Here is a 16,184-nt window from a genome sequence, read left to right as displayed (position 1 = left end):
GAGACTCTGTCCGTGAACACACCGTGAAACCGTAAGGCATCTCCATACATGGAAGTTTCCACAATTAATGACGGGGGAACGGGGACGTCAAAAAATTACCCACCCACCCAACCAATGTCAAATGTGACCCATCTAAATTAAATACCTGTAGGGTTGGCAAGAACACAGAATCGTGCATTCAGAAATACTTTCAATCCTCTTCTACAAGATTATATGTGGCTTCCATCCCCATAGGCACAGAGGAAAAAGAATGGATTAAAATGTTCACTTTTTGTGTCCATCTGGTTAGCTCTTTCAGGGAAAGACACTATAACCAAGTAGGCCAAAAGGCAGAGAAGAAAACAAAGTAGCCCATTAGAGGGGCCATCCGAGACCAGAAGGTAAGTAGGACCCAGAAGACGTGGACCCCAATACCAGCTGTGCCATGAGCCCCCCTATGAGACCCTGTGCAAGACAATTCCTGCTCCTGCTTCTCGTTTCTCCCTCTTTGAAACATGTGTACTCCTGTGACCTCCCACGGCTGTGACGGGATAGACAATGAATGGCGAAGGGCTCTGGACGTGGGAAATGGCCAGGCACCACGAGAAACTGGCATCGTGTAGTCACCGGGAGGGTATGGTGAGGACAGTCCGAACTCTGTGCGAAATAAGTTTGTAGGAGGTACACTCAGCCCTTGCAAAGTAGAGGGCAGAACAGTGGTGATGGAGGAGCAGAGTGGCAAATGGCTCTGCTACTACGTGCCCCTGGGGAAGTTCCTTCACCATTCTTCTGAGATGCGTGTAAAGGGGCTGAAGTAAACATTCGATATGGCCCCAAGTAAACACTCAATAGCTCTGCTCACAGCATAGGCCTGCAGTAGGGGAAAGACAGTTCCGATGCAGACAGAGGCCTTCACCCCGAGATCCAGCCCAAGGGGCTGTCACTCTGTGCTGCAGGAGCCAGGCCACAAGCCCCAGCTCTTCTCATAGCACAGCACCTGCCATGCTCCCAAAGGGCCCCTCAGACGCTGGCACCCAAGTCCTGCCCAGCCCTCAATGCCCGCAGGTCACCACCAACCTCTCATTTCTTCAGGAAAGCTTGATTTAGGTATTCCCGGAATGTCCCTATGGCCAACACTTAATTGCAGGGGTTGGGGAGCTCCAAACCGGGGTTCTTTCTGCTCCCTAGCCCAGCATCCACTGCTCAGGGAGAGATAAAACCTCTGGCCTCTGTCAAACCCCGTTTACCAGTCTACCCACTCCATTTCCCGCTCTTCTGACCCTTCCCAGAGTGGGGACAGGAAGAGAAACCCATGACGAGAGAAATGTATGCAAGCACATCTATTTGCTGCCTGTCGGCAGCTGGCAGAAGAAGACCCCTTGCTAAAATGAGAGACGAAGAGTTATGCTGGGCTTTACTCATTTCTACAAGAGACATGGTAGAGACAACTGGTTAAAACACGGATTGACATATACTTTAAGTTATCCTCTTTAGGTCTCATTCACACACACTCTTCTTAGCCCCAGCACCACCAGTCAGGAAGGGGTGGGAGGAAAAGGGGAAAGAAAAAGAGTGGAAATATCAAAAAGGCCTCTATCAAGGACCACCCCCATCCATCCCCTTCTGTAAAGGTCAACACAACAACGTGCAGAGAAAAACCAATGCCGACCTGAGAATTCACCAGGAGCAGTGATGAGGGAGTTGGTGGCCTCCGTTTCAGTGTAAGACAATGTGGAATCAGATAGATCTATGGGGAGGAAAGAGAAAGAGAATTTAGTTGGGGAGGGGGGGCAGGGAGAGCATCTCCCTTTCCTGCTTTGTCATGCATCTGTGTGTGCACGTGTACGTGTGTGCGCGTGTACGTGTGTGCGCGTGTACGTGTGTGCGCGTGTACGTGTGTGCACACAAGTGCTTGCAAAGGGCAGCATGTCCCTCCCAACTTTCTGATGCCACTCTGTAACCCTGTCCCATGATCATACGAGGCAAGGCCAGGCCAGCCAGCCTGGAACTCTTCTGGAAAATGCTGACTCTTGCAGCCCTGGCACCTGAAAAAGTTGCAATTGCTCTGACCACAGAAATAACCCAAGTTCAGGGGACTGAGCAAGTAGCAACTTGGAGCCTCCTTGGGTAAGGTTAAATTAAGCCTCTAAACAATTCATAGTTGCTGTACTTAATTACAACCATTAAAATTCTTGAAGTTGTTCCTTCTTGCTTCCTTCCTTCCTTCCTTCCTCCCGCTGGAGCTGGGGAAACTCTGTTTTAACAAGTTACCAGCCATCCTCACTCTGTCCCGCTTACACCCCTCTAATTAAGGGCTCAAGCATTTGCTCCCAGAGTAACTTTTCTTCTCTCCCCTCCTCCACTCCCTAACATCTAAACCTGTTCACAGAGCAACTTTCAATGCCTGGACTGTTTTTTTGTGTTGTGTGTGTGTTTTTTTTAAGGCGTTTATTTTTTGTAAGTAGTTTTAAGTACCTCATATGGCGTGCATTATTTGTTTTCCCCTCTCTGCAGTGCAATTCGATGGGGAAAGGAAAAGCTTTTGCAGGTTTTTTTCTTGAACACTGAGCTGCTAGCTTGACAAGCTGATGCCTTTTGGGGCAAGCCGACTTGGAAAATTTTTCCTGGGCCCGTGCCTCCTGCTACCAGCCATGGGGTGTTATTCCTGTGAAGGGACAGGCCTGTCCAGGAGTCGTAAGGCATGTTCTGTGAGGCCTGCAGCATTTTCATCTCATCTTCTCACCCACCACAACCCAGGTATGGCTCAGCAGGTCCCACCTGGCTCCCGAGAGGCACCCCAAGCTGGGGATTCCTGGGGTAAAAACCGTTAGCCTAGGCTTTTACTAGCTAGAATTCCATTCCATCCTGCAGGATTTTTTTTTTTTTTTTTCCCCTTTTACCACATGGCTTCGGGAGCGGGAAGATGAAACATTAACCAATTTGGCCTTTTTTTTTTTCGTTTCCCACTTGCCAGATGCTGACTGGCTGTTCTGGGTTTTATTTTGTTTTTTGGTCTCATGTGATCACTGAGGCTTAGAAGGGCACTGACTTGTTGTTTATGAGAAAGCAACAATGCAAGGAAAAGAAAATACTACAAAAAAGAACTCAGACTATTTATCAGGGCGCGAAAAAGTTATCTGCTGGTAAAACGTGTTTGGAGGAAAATAAGGACAGATGGAAAAATCTCTTCAAAAAAAAAGAACAACCTCAATGTCTTCGTGGGAACTTCTTTAAAGATTGTTGCTTTTAATAACTAATGTTCCCCAAGTGTTCAGCACCCCGAGTATCACTGCCACTTCTTGTTTGAAGTAGCAACATCACAGGCTGGACCCTATTTCTCAGTGAAAGACTGTGGAGCCAACACAGGCAGCTTTGTAAGGTTCCCAGGAGTGGGAACAACAGGCAGTTTCCACCTCTCACAGCTATTAGGTTGGTGCAAAAGCAACTGTGGTTTAAAAGGTTAAAAATAATTACAAAAACCGCAATTACTTTTGCACCAGCCTAACAGTAAGTCCCTACCATGCACTCTCCAAACCCTCACACGTTGGAGCTTCTAGGGCGGCCCTCGAAGTCTGAAGTGTCTTCGGGGTGTTACAGAAAAAGAACACTCCCTACCTTGATCACTGCATAAGCCCCAAGAAGGGACCCCATCTGGAAGTTGGGGAGCCCCAGGTTCAAGTCCATCCTACCTCCACTCTTAGCAAAATCAGGAGTCACCAACTTTTTTTGCAAAGGGGCCAATAGTAAGTATTTGCAGCCTCGCGAGCCATACAATCTCTGCTGCAATTATTCAAGTCTACACAGTGGTGTGGGAGCTGCCACAGACAATATGGAAACGGGTGACCGTGGCTACGTTCCAGTAGAACTTTATTACAGACACGGAAATGTGAATTTCATATAATTGTCACATGTCATGAAATATTCGTCTTCTCTTGATTTTTTTTAAACCTCTAAGAAAGTGAAAATCATTTTTAGCTCACGAGCTGTACAAAAACAGATGGTGGCCTGGAGTTGCAGACCCCTGAGCTATATGATCACCAGCAAATGTCACTTCCTCTTTCTATGGCCTCAACTGTCCCAATCACAAAATAACCAGGACACCTGTTGATTTCCAAATGGTGATTCTGCAGGGCTGCAAGGTGCCTGGATTTTTGCTGCTTTATCACAGGCTGACCCACAATTCCTCAGGGCAATATGGTCCTTGACATTCAAACTGAGGTGCTACATTTGCTAAGAACATTTGAAGGGGGTTTTTTGTTTCCCCCCAATGGAAATAGGGATCTTCTAAATGACTAGTGGAACTATGCTGACTTATGAAATGCTGAGACAGGCTGATGAGGGAAAGATGGAGAACCAGACATTGAATAGGGGGTCGCTCTGGGTTTCTGCCTCAGCCCTCCTGCTGGTTACTTGGGGGGCCCTCCCTGCCCCCCGGTCTGATTCCTCCTCTACGAAGTGACATGGTCCCACTAGATGACCTCTCCAGTTCCCCAGAGAACTAAATACATCTCCTCTATCCATGGAGGCTCATGCATCGGGGAAAACAATGGGGAAGCTGCCCTCTGACTCACACCCTGTCATACAACAGCCTCTGTCCACCTAGGCTGAGGTCAAACTCCTGGAGGGAGCGGATGGGCACTTCTGACTCCACAGGGGGCCTGGGAGGCAAACTGGACTGGATGCCTGCGAGTCGACACTTAGACGGGACCTCCCATGTGATGCTGACACATGCTACTGGGAAGAGGCCTTTACCCAAAACAAAACAAAACCCACTTTTTGTGGTCACTTGATGGAATGTGTTAGCATCACTGCCACGCCATCTGACTTTTAAAGCTTGAGTCCCACGGGAACGGCCTGGGTCACAAAGCTTCTCTCCTGGTCCTACTGAGGCCAAACTAACTCAGCCCACCACCAGGATTCTCCACTGGAGGCAACAGGAGGGCCAGGAAACAGGCCATGTCTACTTCTAAAACCACATGCACCTACTCCGGAACATGAGCTGTTCCTGCAGCCCCGAGGTTTACAGAAAGCACGTTCTACTTCTGAATGGGACCTGTCGAAGATGACATTCCCACCTCCACCAAACAGTGTAACTGCTCCCGCCCAGGTGAACTTCGTGGCTTAAAAAGGGGGGGAACATTCGGTTCCTCTCAACAGACTTCTTGCTCAACCTATGTATCACAGTAATAATTAATACACACTAACGGAGAACAATCTAAGGGTAGGGAGGGAGAGAAAGGAAAAGAGACAAATACCAACCCACCTCCAATGAGACGCTTAAGTGGAAACCCATTCATCTCCCACAGGCCCATGTTTAAAGGTCACAGAGAGGTTAATGATGAGCTGAGGAATTTCAAGATGTAAATAGCCTGCTGCAGAGGCTGGGTCTGCTTTGGCCCAACGGAGGGTGTGCTTGTAAAACTTCACCCCATTTCAAAGGCAACCAGGCCGGCTGGCCCCCCTCCCCTCCAGCCCTTCAGCACTGAGGCTGGGCGGGCAGGCACCAGCTCTGGACTGAAGGGGAGCCCAGGATGAACACACCTCCCCAAGGGTCAGGAGGAGGACACACTTACCCAGTGGCTTGTACTCGTCCCGAGGAGACAGCCGAGAGTAGGGGGGTGGTGGTGATTCTGGAAGACAGGAGACAGCATGTCACTACCAGGGTGGGCGAGTTCACACCTAGGGGTTCTACATGCTTTTGATTATTGGTTTCCTCCACTAATAACTCAGCCCCCAGGAAGCCCTCTTTTTCTCCCACTACCTCTGCTACTCAGATCCACTAGAATGTCACGGCCCAACAGTAAGGCCACAGGCCTGGGGTCCAGACCTGGGACCAAACCCTGCTCTTTGGCTGTGTGACCTTGGGCAAGTTACTTCACCTCTCTGAGCCCGTTACCTCAGCTCTAAAATGGGGGAAATAATCATATGGACCTCCTAGGTTTGCCAGGAGGGCAAAAGAAGACAATGTATATAAAATGCTTAGTACAGCTCTTGGTAGTGTGGAAAAATACTTCCACGAACAGTAACTATTATTATTATAACAAAAGAAATGCGGGTGCAGAGAAAGTCAGAGCCAGGGTTGCCTGACAAAATACCAGATGCTCAGGTAAATTTGACTTTTGGGTATACATGGCATAATTTTTTGGTATACAGGTATATCCCTTATAATTTTTGGAACATACTCATACTAAAAGAGTATGTGCTGTTTACCTGAAATTCAAACTTAACTGGGCATTCTGTGTTTTCAGTTGCTCAATTTGGTAGTACAGTGTGAATGCAGAGGCCCAGACATAAAAGCTCATTTCCATTAACAAGCGGCATTAGAACTAGCATTCTCTGGGGCAAGGGGGAGGGCAAGATTCCTTGAGACCCAGGAAGCCAAACACAGCTACCTACTGGAGACGGGAGTCCTTGAAGCAGTCACTGCCAGCTCTCAGCCTGTCTCCTCCTTTGTAAGGAGAAGGGAAGCTCTCACTGCCTTCCAGCTCAGACCCTCTGCGATTCCTTATTGTCTATGGTCTTTTTCTTTTGGTTTCCTTTCATTTGCCTAAAATACTCCTCCTTAAAAACATATACTTTGTCTTCAGAAGAATTCCTTAGCCTCTTGCTTTAGGGGAAGTAACAATTTGCTAAACTAAGTAACAATTTGCATGAATGAAATGACCCTTCATTTTCCCTAAATGAAACTGTTACCATCAAATCGCAAACTAAAACAAACTCTCAGTGGTAGTAAAGGGGTAATAACTATTATTAGGCAGGTATCAGTAATGACACAAGGGATAATAAGTGTTTTTCGCAATTATAATAAGGCGCAATTAGTTATAGGAGCATTTGTTTGCTCTATACACCCAGGGCAGCTCCAGCGCTTCCCCACCCTGGCTTTTCCAGCCAGAAATTACTTCAACAAAGTGAAGGCTCTGAGGTCTAGGAACAGGGACTCTTTTGTGGCCAGTATTTAGGGAGAAGGAAAAGTGAATCATGGAGTAGCCACTGGAGAGATGCACACATCTGCTGAACGCCCATCCTCTCTGTCTCTCTCCATGCCAGGCATTTTCAGTTTCATTGATTGTATTTTATTCTCTTGGACCTTAGGTATAGAGGGGTTAATTACGCTCATGGGGCGCCTATATTGCATTCATCCTTTCTCCAAACAAAGTAAGATGGCCGATATTATTCTCATTTTACAGGTGAGGAAACGGACTTGCCCAGTGTCCACCCGCCAACCATGGTGGAGCTGGGATGTCAGCCCAGGCCTGACTCTGCGCTACACCCCAACGAGACAGGCAATCAAGAGGCGCCCCGTCTTCCACCCCTTCATCCCTGCGGGGTCCAGTCCATCACGTGCACAGCAAATTTGTGGACAGACAATAGTGATGAGGATCATGGTCAAGCTGAAGGCGTCTGCAGACAAGAGGTGTGGAGCAAGAGGACGTGGGGAGCCAAAGGGGTGACCCGCAGGGGACCCCAAATAAGACTCAAGGAAGGGAGCTATTTGCTTCAGTAGGACTCCCCTTATCCACCAGTCCTCAGGCCTTGGCATGGCGAGAGACCAGACGTGAGTGAGGAATAGCCTCTCAGAACAAGAGGCAGCACACAGGTAGCGCTAGAGCTCCACAGGGAGGGAGAATTGAGGCCAGCTCTCCACTGTACGGAGAACGCTGACGCCTGGACAGTGGAAGTGACTCCCTCAGGGCCAGACAGAGAACTGGTTCCGGAGCCAGAACCAGAAGCCAGGTCTCCTGACCCCCAGCCTCGTACCCTTTCCACTCCCCCACGAATTTATCAGGAGGCCTGCAATTCCTTTGTTAGGGTTCCTTTGGCAAAATCTGACTGGCGGAGGCCCAGGCCACACAAGGTGGGGAGCTCTGGACATCTGCCCCCCAGATCTGTCCTCCAAAGTGAAACTTGGCAGCGATGGGCAGTGGTGGCTGGAGTCAAGCCACTCACTGTACTGCAATCAACCTTGGCATCTCCTTCAGTGGCCATTTACCTGCGACCCAAAAGGTGGAGGCGGGGAAGGGCTCAGGAAGTGCCCCCAACAGGTGGCACATAGGCCTTAGAATTGTGACACACACTAGCCATGGCCACACCTGAGCTGGGTGGGAGGTGGAGGGGTGGGTTCTACCGTCCTGAGTGACACAGAAAGCAAATCTACAAACTTGAAATGTCAGACACACTGCAAAGCTCTTAGGAGAGACCTTCGCAGGCCCCCATTTGCTCCAGCAAAAGGCTTTGCACAGGACTGTTTAACAACTGTGGGGAAACTGGAAGCTCCCCACTAACTTCCATTCCAGGCAAGTAAAAAAGTCTGAGGGCCCATAAACTTCACCATCAACACACGAGTTTAAAATGTCAGAGGTTTGCCCAAGGCAACGTCTTTTCACCTGATGGGGCATCTGAGGTCCAGCCAGGTAAAGGACCTGCCCAAGGCCACACAGGAAGACAGATGTTATCCTATTTCAACTAAACAAAGGGGGAGGCGGCCAGTTGAGGGCCAATACCAAGTTACCTTTTTAAAAAAAAAAATAATTGAGTTATCATTCACATACACTGAGATTCCCTCTTTTGAAGTGTACAAGTCAGTGGTTTTTAGTATATTCAGAGTTGGGAGACCAACACCATCAGCTAATTGTAGGACATTCTCATCACCTCTAAAGAAAACCTGTCCCCATTAGCTGTCAGTTCCTATTTTCCCCAACCCCCAAACCCTCCAGCAACCACACATCTACTTTCTCTCTGTATGGGTTTGCCTATTCTGGACATTTTACACACATGGAGTCACATAATGTTGCCTTTGTGTCTGGCTTCTTTCACTTAGCAGAATGTTTTCAAGGTTCATCTATGTTGTAGCATGTATTAGAGTATCGTTCTTTTTTATGGCTGAATGATATTCTACGGGATGGAGAGACAACGTTTTGTTTATCCATTCATCAGCTAATGGACATTTGGGTTATTCCCACTTTGGGGCTAGTAGGAAGACTGCTGCTATAAACAACAACGGGTAACCTTTAACTGGTAGCGGGTAACCTTTAACTGGGGCGTCCACTCCACTCCTGCACATCCAGGCCCCATGGATCTGGGAGAACGGATGGAGCCAGAGGACACTAAGTCAGGTAGGCAAGGTGGGCACTCAGGTGGAACGCTCATGTGTGAGACAAAAGGTCATAAGAAAAGTGTGAGCGGCGTCCAGGCCCTCTGTTCACTCCCCTCTTAGAAGTTATCTTAGGGCTTGCAAAAGTTATGTTCATTTTAAAATAACTTATGTGCTCTAAACTTTAAGGGGACAACTAGAACCCTGGAGAGCCCTCTGAGAGAAAGGAACATGGGGTGTGGGGGAGGGAGAGGAAGACAGAAAGTGGGAGAGAGGCAGAGAAGGAGAGAGGGAGAGAAAAAGAGAGGAAGAGAGGGAGAGGGGGAGAGGGGGAGGAGAGGGGGAGAGGAAGAGGGTGACACAGAGAGACACACACACACAGAGAGGGAGAGAAGAGACATCACAAATTCCAGTCTCCTCAGACATCCAGCCTCAGGCATCAACTTCAGGAATCTCCTCCAACTTCCTCCAGAAGTGAGAGCAGTCAGCCAGGGGCTGAGTGTACCAGAAGGCTAATGCTCAGTTCAACTCAGCCCCAACTGCCTCTGGTTAGCCTCCAGGGGCTACTTAGCCTTTTGAGACCTAATTCTAAAGCCAGAAGAGTTCACAGCCTCTCCCAGTGCCGGGTAATTTCAGTCTGGGACATTACCTTCCACCCCCATCCTCACCGCCCAGCATCTTGCTCAGGCAAGGCTCTACTCACCTCCCCGGGCCTCCCAGTTTCCACCCTACCAAGGGCTGGCTGTGGGTGGGGAGGGGGCCTCCCTGGACTCCGGTCCCCTCCACGTCCAGAACCTGAAGGCTCAACCCCAGGCCCCAGGGTGGGAGACACAGAAAAGGAGCTCCTGGCACTTTAAGGCCGGCTGAGCCTAATTGCCCAGATTCCCCCGGCAGCCAGATAAACAGCGCAGCCGGCTGGCGCCAGCAAGAGGCAAACTGCACATTATCACCCCTTCCTCACCTCCAAGGAGGAGCTTGGAGGAGCAGGGAGGCCAGGCCCAGGGGCCGACAGCGGGGTGGGGCGGGGGCTTGGAAGCCCAACTTGAAATTGATCTCATTTCAAAGGGATAATGCCAGGCCAAATAAAAGGAAAACTTTCTAGCCCATTCTAATTCCTATAGTCCTGGCCTGGGAACCCTGTGTTTTCCTAGGCAGCCTCCTCCAGTCGTTTAGAAGTTCTCTCTCACTCTGTCTCTTTCCCTGGCGCAATTTGGATAATAGTAATTTACTGAATATAATTACAGAAAAAAAAAAGTGGTAAAGCAAAGAGCAGGAGATTTATTCCAAAGTTAATGGATACTTTCAGGAGAAAGGAGCTCTATAAACACAGGTTAGAACTGTGATTAAAGTATTTCTCCACATTTCCGTCCACATAGGCACCGAGCTCAGCGAACTGGCTTTTCCTGGGACAGAAAGACACACCAGAGGGAGGGAGCCCCAGGGCCGGACTCCCACACGGGTGGGAGGCAGAGCTGGGCACAGCGGGAGGACCTCACTTCTGAGACAAGCATGAGAGAAAGGGCAGGGTAGGGGAGGCAGGCCTGGTAACCTGGAATCTGCCCGGGAGACCTCGGGGATTCTGTCCACTCCCTCCCCTTTACAGATGGGGAAAGGGGCCAAAGAGGGGAACTGGCCCCAATACCCCAAAGCAAGTCATAGATGAAGCAGGATTTACTCTGAGCAGACAGGGTCTGCCCGGCCCAGAAAGGGGCCTCCTGTCACTGGGGCTCCCACTGAGGTCAGGGGGCACTGGGTGACTGGTGCCAGGTGAGTGTCCCTCAGTTGGCCTTCTGGGGGTTCCAGTGTACTCTATCTGTGTCTGTCTGTCTGTCTGTCTGCCTGCCTGCCTGCCCCAGAGCCCCAGCCCTCTCCCCCAGAGCCCTGGAAGGAGCAGTCTCCTTATCAAGACTCGCACGGCTGAGCTCCAGCTATGTACCCGCCCAGCTCCGGGAGCCAGGCTGGCCAGGCTGGCAGCCAGGCAGCAGGGGTGGGGTGGGCAGCAAAGGGCTCCCCCAGTTCTCAGTCCCAGTCCCCACAGCCCAAACCCTCAGGCAGGGGAATGAAGCAAGAGGGTCAATCTGGAGCCTACTGGAAACTTCCTAGATCAGCAGTCCTCCCAACAGCCCCCAGGCTCACCTGAAAGGGGGGCTCCTTGGGCTAGCAAAGAGGGAGAACAGACAGAGCCCCTGCAATAGCACCTCCTTCTGGGAGCAGGAAGGGAGTCAAGGGCCAATGCTTCATCTAGAATTAGACCTGAAGAATGTTCTTGGAGCCACTGCCACTGACAGTAGGGAGACTAAGAAGGGCGGTTACTCGTCCAAGGTCAAGTTGTGTCACTGGCCAGGCAGAGCCTAGAACCAAGTCTGTGGTTAAGCACCATCCCACTGTTGTTTGCTCCTCAAATTGTACCTGCCCAAGTGCAAGAAACTCAAACCAACACCCAAACTGACATCTCATCCAAGGAGCAGGGATCCCACCCATCCTTGGCAAAACTGGGTCCTGTCTGTGGTCAACTTTTTCACTCCACCCCTTCCCACTCACATGTCTGAGTTCCCCTGGCACCTTGACTCCCAGGTGGCCTCTGCTCCTTAGCACCCACCTCCCCTTACCCACCCTCCAAAGCCTTGCTCCAGGTTAGAGCAACGAGCTCCTGTGTGTGAGACCCTGTTACAGACACATGCCGGGCCTCCTTCCGCACAGGCAGGAAGGAGACAGGGTGGCAGAAGGGAGGAAACCACTGTCAGGAAGAGGTACAAGAGGCACAGAAAGCTCACCACTGGTCAGGAACTGCCAAAATCTCCTGAACACAGCCTGGAGTAACTATGCGGGGGAGACGGCAGGGGGATAAATGCTGCCTCTCCCACCAGCCCCCAACCATGACCCACCACAGAGACACCTTCCTTTGCACTGCAGCCACCACCCCACACACACTCCTAGGCCCGCCTTCCACTTCCACATTGGGAGTCAGACCTGTGATCTGACCCTCTATGGACCCCGGTGCTGGGTGCTGATTCTCTCTAGTGGGGCCACCCTGGAGGAATTCAGAGCCCTCCCACACCAGCAGCCTATAACTCTCTGTCATACCCTTGCAGAATCCCCAATGTCATCTAAGATGCATTCACCCCGAGATGCTGCAGGCTAAAATGTGTTTCCTGCAAGCTTCTGGCCTGCCAGGAACCTCCACCTGTCCTCACCTCTTCTCCAGAACCCAGGGCACCCTCAGGTAAGCAGGGCTGGGGGTGGGGTGTGTGCAGGAAGTCCCAGGAAGAGAACAAAGAAGGGGAGTAGTTCTCAGTTGTAATAAAATACCTGGCTTCCTCACCTACTCACAGATGCCCCCAGAACCCTCAACTATACAAAAGCTGGACACAGAATTGAGAATGATGATGATGGAAGGCCCTGGCATTTGATACTCAAGGGATGCTGGGCGCAATCAGGGCAAGAGGGTGGTTTCCACTTTGAGAGGGGTTACCCTGCAAAAGCTTTGCTCCAAATATACAAAGGAACAAGAGGAACAATTTACAAACACTTTGACTCTAGCCATGGATCGTCTCCACCCAATTTCACAACTTATGTCTACTTGATATAGGAAAGTATAACATAGATACAGGCATATGCACACAAATGCTACAGGCCTGGGCACAGACTGGGGGTAAATGTGGGGGGTGGGGGGGCACACAAGTCTGGTTTCTCCTGAGCCTGCCCTTCCCGTTCACTGCCTATGAAGTTGGAGCCTACCTTCAGTCCCTGAAACTGCACAGAGAAAACTCAACCGTGTAGCCTTTTAAGTTTGCCTGAGCCTTGATGAAGTTGCCATTTGACGTGTGTGCCCACATCCCCACTCCCTGGCAGGACCAGGGTGAGGCTCCCCGCCTCCAGGGCAGCCGCAGTGTTCCACCAGCCCTAGTTAAGTGTCTGGGGTAAAAAGAAGGCCACGGAATGGGGCTGGAGGTGGACCCCCAAGCCCCCCTCCCCCCGCGCCCCGCCAGGCGCGGCGCGCTCACCTGGCCCGCAGAGCCGGCTGAAGTGGTAGGGGTTGCAGCACACGGTAGGGCCGTCGGCGGCGGCGGCGAAGCTGTGGCAGCCGCACAGGGGCTTCAGCTCCACAGCGTGCTGCAGGTCTGGCCAGCGGAAGAGGCGGCCGAGCAGCAGCTGCGGCGGGGCGGGCTGGCCGCCCAGGCGGAGGTCGGCGCGCGGCACCAGCACGCAGCCGCCCGGCACGCCACCGCGGGACTCCACCGCCTCCAACAGCGTGTCCAGCGAGCGCTCCTTGAGCCGCTTCAGCAGCGAGTACGTGACCGTCTTGAGTTCCTGCTCCAGCAGAAGCAGCCGCGAGCGGGCTTCGCGACTCCGCCCGCTGCCCGCCGGCTCTAGGGCCGCCTCCGCCAGGGGGTCGCCGGCGTCCTGGGGTGCGCCTGCGGCGTCCCGCTCCGAGAAGAGACAGCAAGTCACAGTCTCGCAGTCACTTTCCGGCAGCCAGCCCGGGCCTCCCGGCTCCGCCACGTCCAGCGGGGAGCCCCCAGCGCCGGCCCCTGGCTCCGACATGGGCCTCGGGGGGCCCCCTGCACGCCGGCGCCTCCCCGCGCCCTGGGCGCCTCGCTGTCCCACTGTGTCCCGGGGCCGCCGCGGGGCTACCGCGCGGACTTCGGAGCGGCCGCAGCCTCCGCCTTCTCGTGCCCGCGGGGCCGGCTCAGCTCGGCTGCCCAAGCTCCCATCCTCGTCGCCGCCGCCGCCGCTGCCGCTGCCTTCCTCCCGGTCAGGGACCACACGACTTCGCCAAAGTCGCCGCACCAGCCCCGAGCGTTTGGACCTGAACATACGATATCCTTTGGCGCCGGGGGTGGGGGGGGGAGGCGGTCTCCGGTTACCGGGGGTCAGTTCCTTCAGCGAGGCGCCGGCTGCACGGGCCGCAGCCCCACATGAAGCTCCGCCGCCGGGCGCCGTGCAGACCGCGCACAGCCTATCGTCGAAGGGGCGCCGCAGGGCTGCAACATGAGGGAGCTCGCCGGGGCGGGCCGGCGGGGAACACTCGCACGCCGAGCCACAGTCCGCGCCCGGCCAGCGGCTACATGGACCCCGGCGGCCGGGCTACTCAGCAACTCCAGCCCCAGCGCTTGAGGGGTACCGCGGACGACGAGCCGCCAGAAAGTCCCCGCATGGGCCGGCGACCCTTCAAAAGTTGCGCGGCTGGCCCATGAGCACAAAGCGCTCGCGCCGAACCCCCCAAATGTGTCTGGGAAGCCCTGCCTGTAAAACCCAAGCGCTTAACTACATGGACTTTTCCTGCAGGATCCGAAAGACAGGCTTGTTGATAACCCCAGCTTCCTTACTCCCTGGAAAAAAAAAAAAGAAAGAAAAAAGAAACCCCAAACAAAACCAAAATCCCTGCAATTGCATGCACGAAAGGCCAACTCCGTCTCAGGTCTCAGGCGCTAGATGCACTTGGAGCGAGTTTCTCCCGAACGCGGGTGACAACACATGAGTGGAAACTGTAAAAATCCCAAAGAGCCGCTGGGAATCCTTAATTAAAAATGCAATCCACCAAGGTAGAGGTCACAGCCCTCCCCACGCTGCGCTCGGACGCCCAGGGCGCCGCGGCTGCAGAGGTCGCCCCCCTCCCCCTTCACAAAAAGTGCCTCCCGGTGGCCCCGCGGTCCCGGCGAGGTCTGGCGAGGCAGCGCCCGGCGGCTCTTTCTCTCTGCTCGGCTCCCTCGCTCGCTTCCCTGCTCGGCTCTCTCTCTCTCTTTTTTGTTCTCCTCAAACGCACACTGAGGGCCCCCGGAGGAGCGCCGCGGAGTCATTGGCTGCCTCCCATCATATGCCAGTCTAGACACTTTGGCGGCTCCGCGGCGCTGATTGTTGCGCAAACAAGGTTTCAAGTTTCTTAACTCTTAAAGGAGAACACGTCCCATTGCAAGGCCCGCGGCTCCGAGGGGCCGGCTCCCGGGGCGGGCCGAGCCCTGGCTCCCGCCCTGCGCTCGCCTCGGCACCCCCTCCCGGGACCTGACAGCGCCCACAACCCGCTCTCCGGCTCGCGTTGCGCCGCGGGCACAGATGCGAGCGAGCACACGCGCGCGCGCACACACACAACACACGGTTACACAAACCAGGGGCGCGCGGCGCAAGGGTCCACGGACCCACTGAGCCTCGAACGCAAACCGAGCCTTGCCTCTCTCTGGCTGGGCCACAAACTTATAAACACACATTGCATTTTAGATTGGTCCAAACCCCCATCGCAAGGAAGGCTAATAAAAATGGGTGTGCGTGTGAGCTTTCCTGGTTTGCGGCTCTTGGGAGCAGGGGGCAGCTGGTTTGTTGGGGTAGAGGGATCTTCTGTGATGGCACGAGGTCTCCACATCCCCTGCGCAAAGTCAGGGGTCGCTCTGCTGGGCCAAACCCAGGGCGTGGGACGCTTCGCGCACGGGGACTCCAGGCTTGCCCGAGGTAGGGAGTTACAGAGGGTGGGGTAAAGGCGGGGAGTGTCTCCTCTCCGGCTGCTTAGTCGCCACAGCCCTCCCTCGGAGCCAGGCGGGCCGCCAGCCGTCCCGGGCCCCCTCAGGCGGATGCTTCCTCTTCCCCCTTCCCCAATTTATTCTCTGAACCACGGAAAGGGATGTGGGTAGGGGGTCGTGCTTTCCCCAGCCACGTTTCGCAACGGAAATAGGGGTAGGCTTGGGGACGGGGTCCCTCCGGGTCTAGGACGAGCTGGGGGGCGCGGCGGTAGCAGCAGGCCGACCGGCGCGGGAAGGGTTAAGGCCGGTCCAGGCCCTGGAGCCGGCGCGGCGGGGTACCTCCTCGGGCGCGCTCGCTCATCCGAGGGTGGCAAAAGTTCAAGATTGTAAAGTCCGGATTGGTCCCGCGCGGAGGGAAAAAAGGCCCGGTCCCCGCTACCCCCCCGGGCGCGGCGCCGATTGGCGGGGCCACGGGGCGGGCACCGCCCTCTCCCCTGCGCGCGGCGGTCCCGCCCCCGGCACGGCGCCCCGCCCCTTTCCGGGCAGGAGCCGGAGTTCGGCCCCTTGCTGAATGAAAGAAATTCCGCTACTCCGATTGGCCCGGGACTGGGCGCCATTCCCCCGCCGGGGCCGCAGGGGCTCGGGCGAGCGGGTCTTCCTCG

At 53.8% G+C, this 16,184-nt stretch overlaps 1 protein-coding gene across 2 annotated transcripts in view; it reads right to left on the bottom strand.

Moving 5' to 3' along the window:
• The window catches only part of SMAD6 (SMAD family member 6), a 73,026-nt gene extending 57,136 nt beyond the window's left edge, over positions 1-15,890 (bottom strand). Inside the window, exons 1-3 of one of the 2 annotated variants that reach the window (XM_074327526.2) lie at positions 13,075-15,883; positions 5,553-5,609; positions 1,649-1,726 (exon numbers count right to left, since the gene is read on the bottom strand). In XM_074327526.2, the coding sequence (XP_074183627.1) occupies positions 1,649-1,726; positions 5,553-5,609; positions 13,075-13,888 (949 nt within the window). In that variant the 5' untranslated portion in view covers positions 13,889-15,883. Of the gene's footprint in view, positions 1-1,648; positions 1,727-5,552; positions 5,610-13,074 lie in introns of both variants that reach the window. The other variant, XM_074327527.2, reaches the window with a different exon arrangement.
• Between the last annotated feature and the right edge of the window lie 294 nt (positions 15,891-16,184).

This window comes from Rhinolophus sinicus, chromosome 3 (genome assembly GCF_057876585.1).
Source record: "Rhinolophus sinicus isolate RSI-liver-muscle chromosome 3, RSI-T2T, whole genome shotgun sequence".
NCBI classification, from domain to species: Eukaryota; Metazoa; Chordata; class Mammalia; order Chiroptera; family Rhinolophidae; genus Rhinolophus; species Rhinolophus sinicus.
This window is presented reverse-complemented; position numbering and strand designations above follow the sequence as displayed.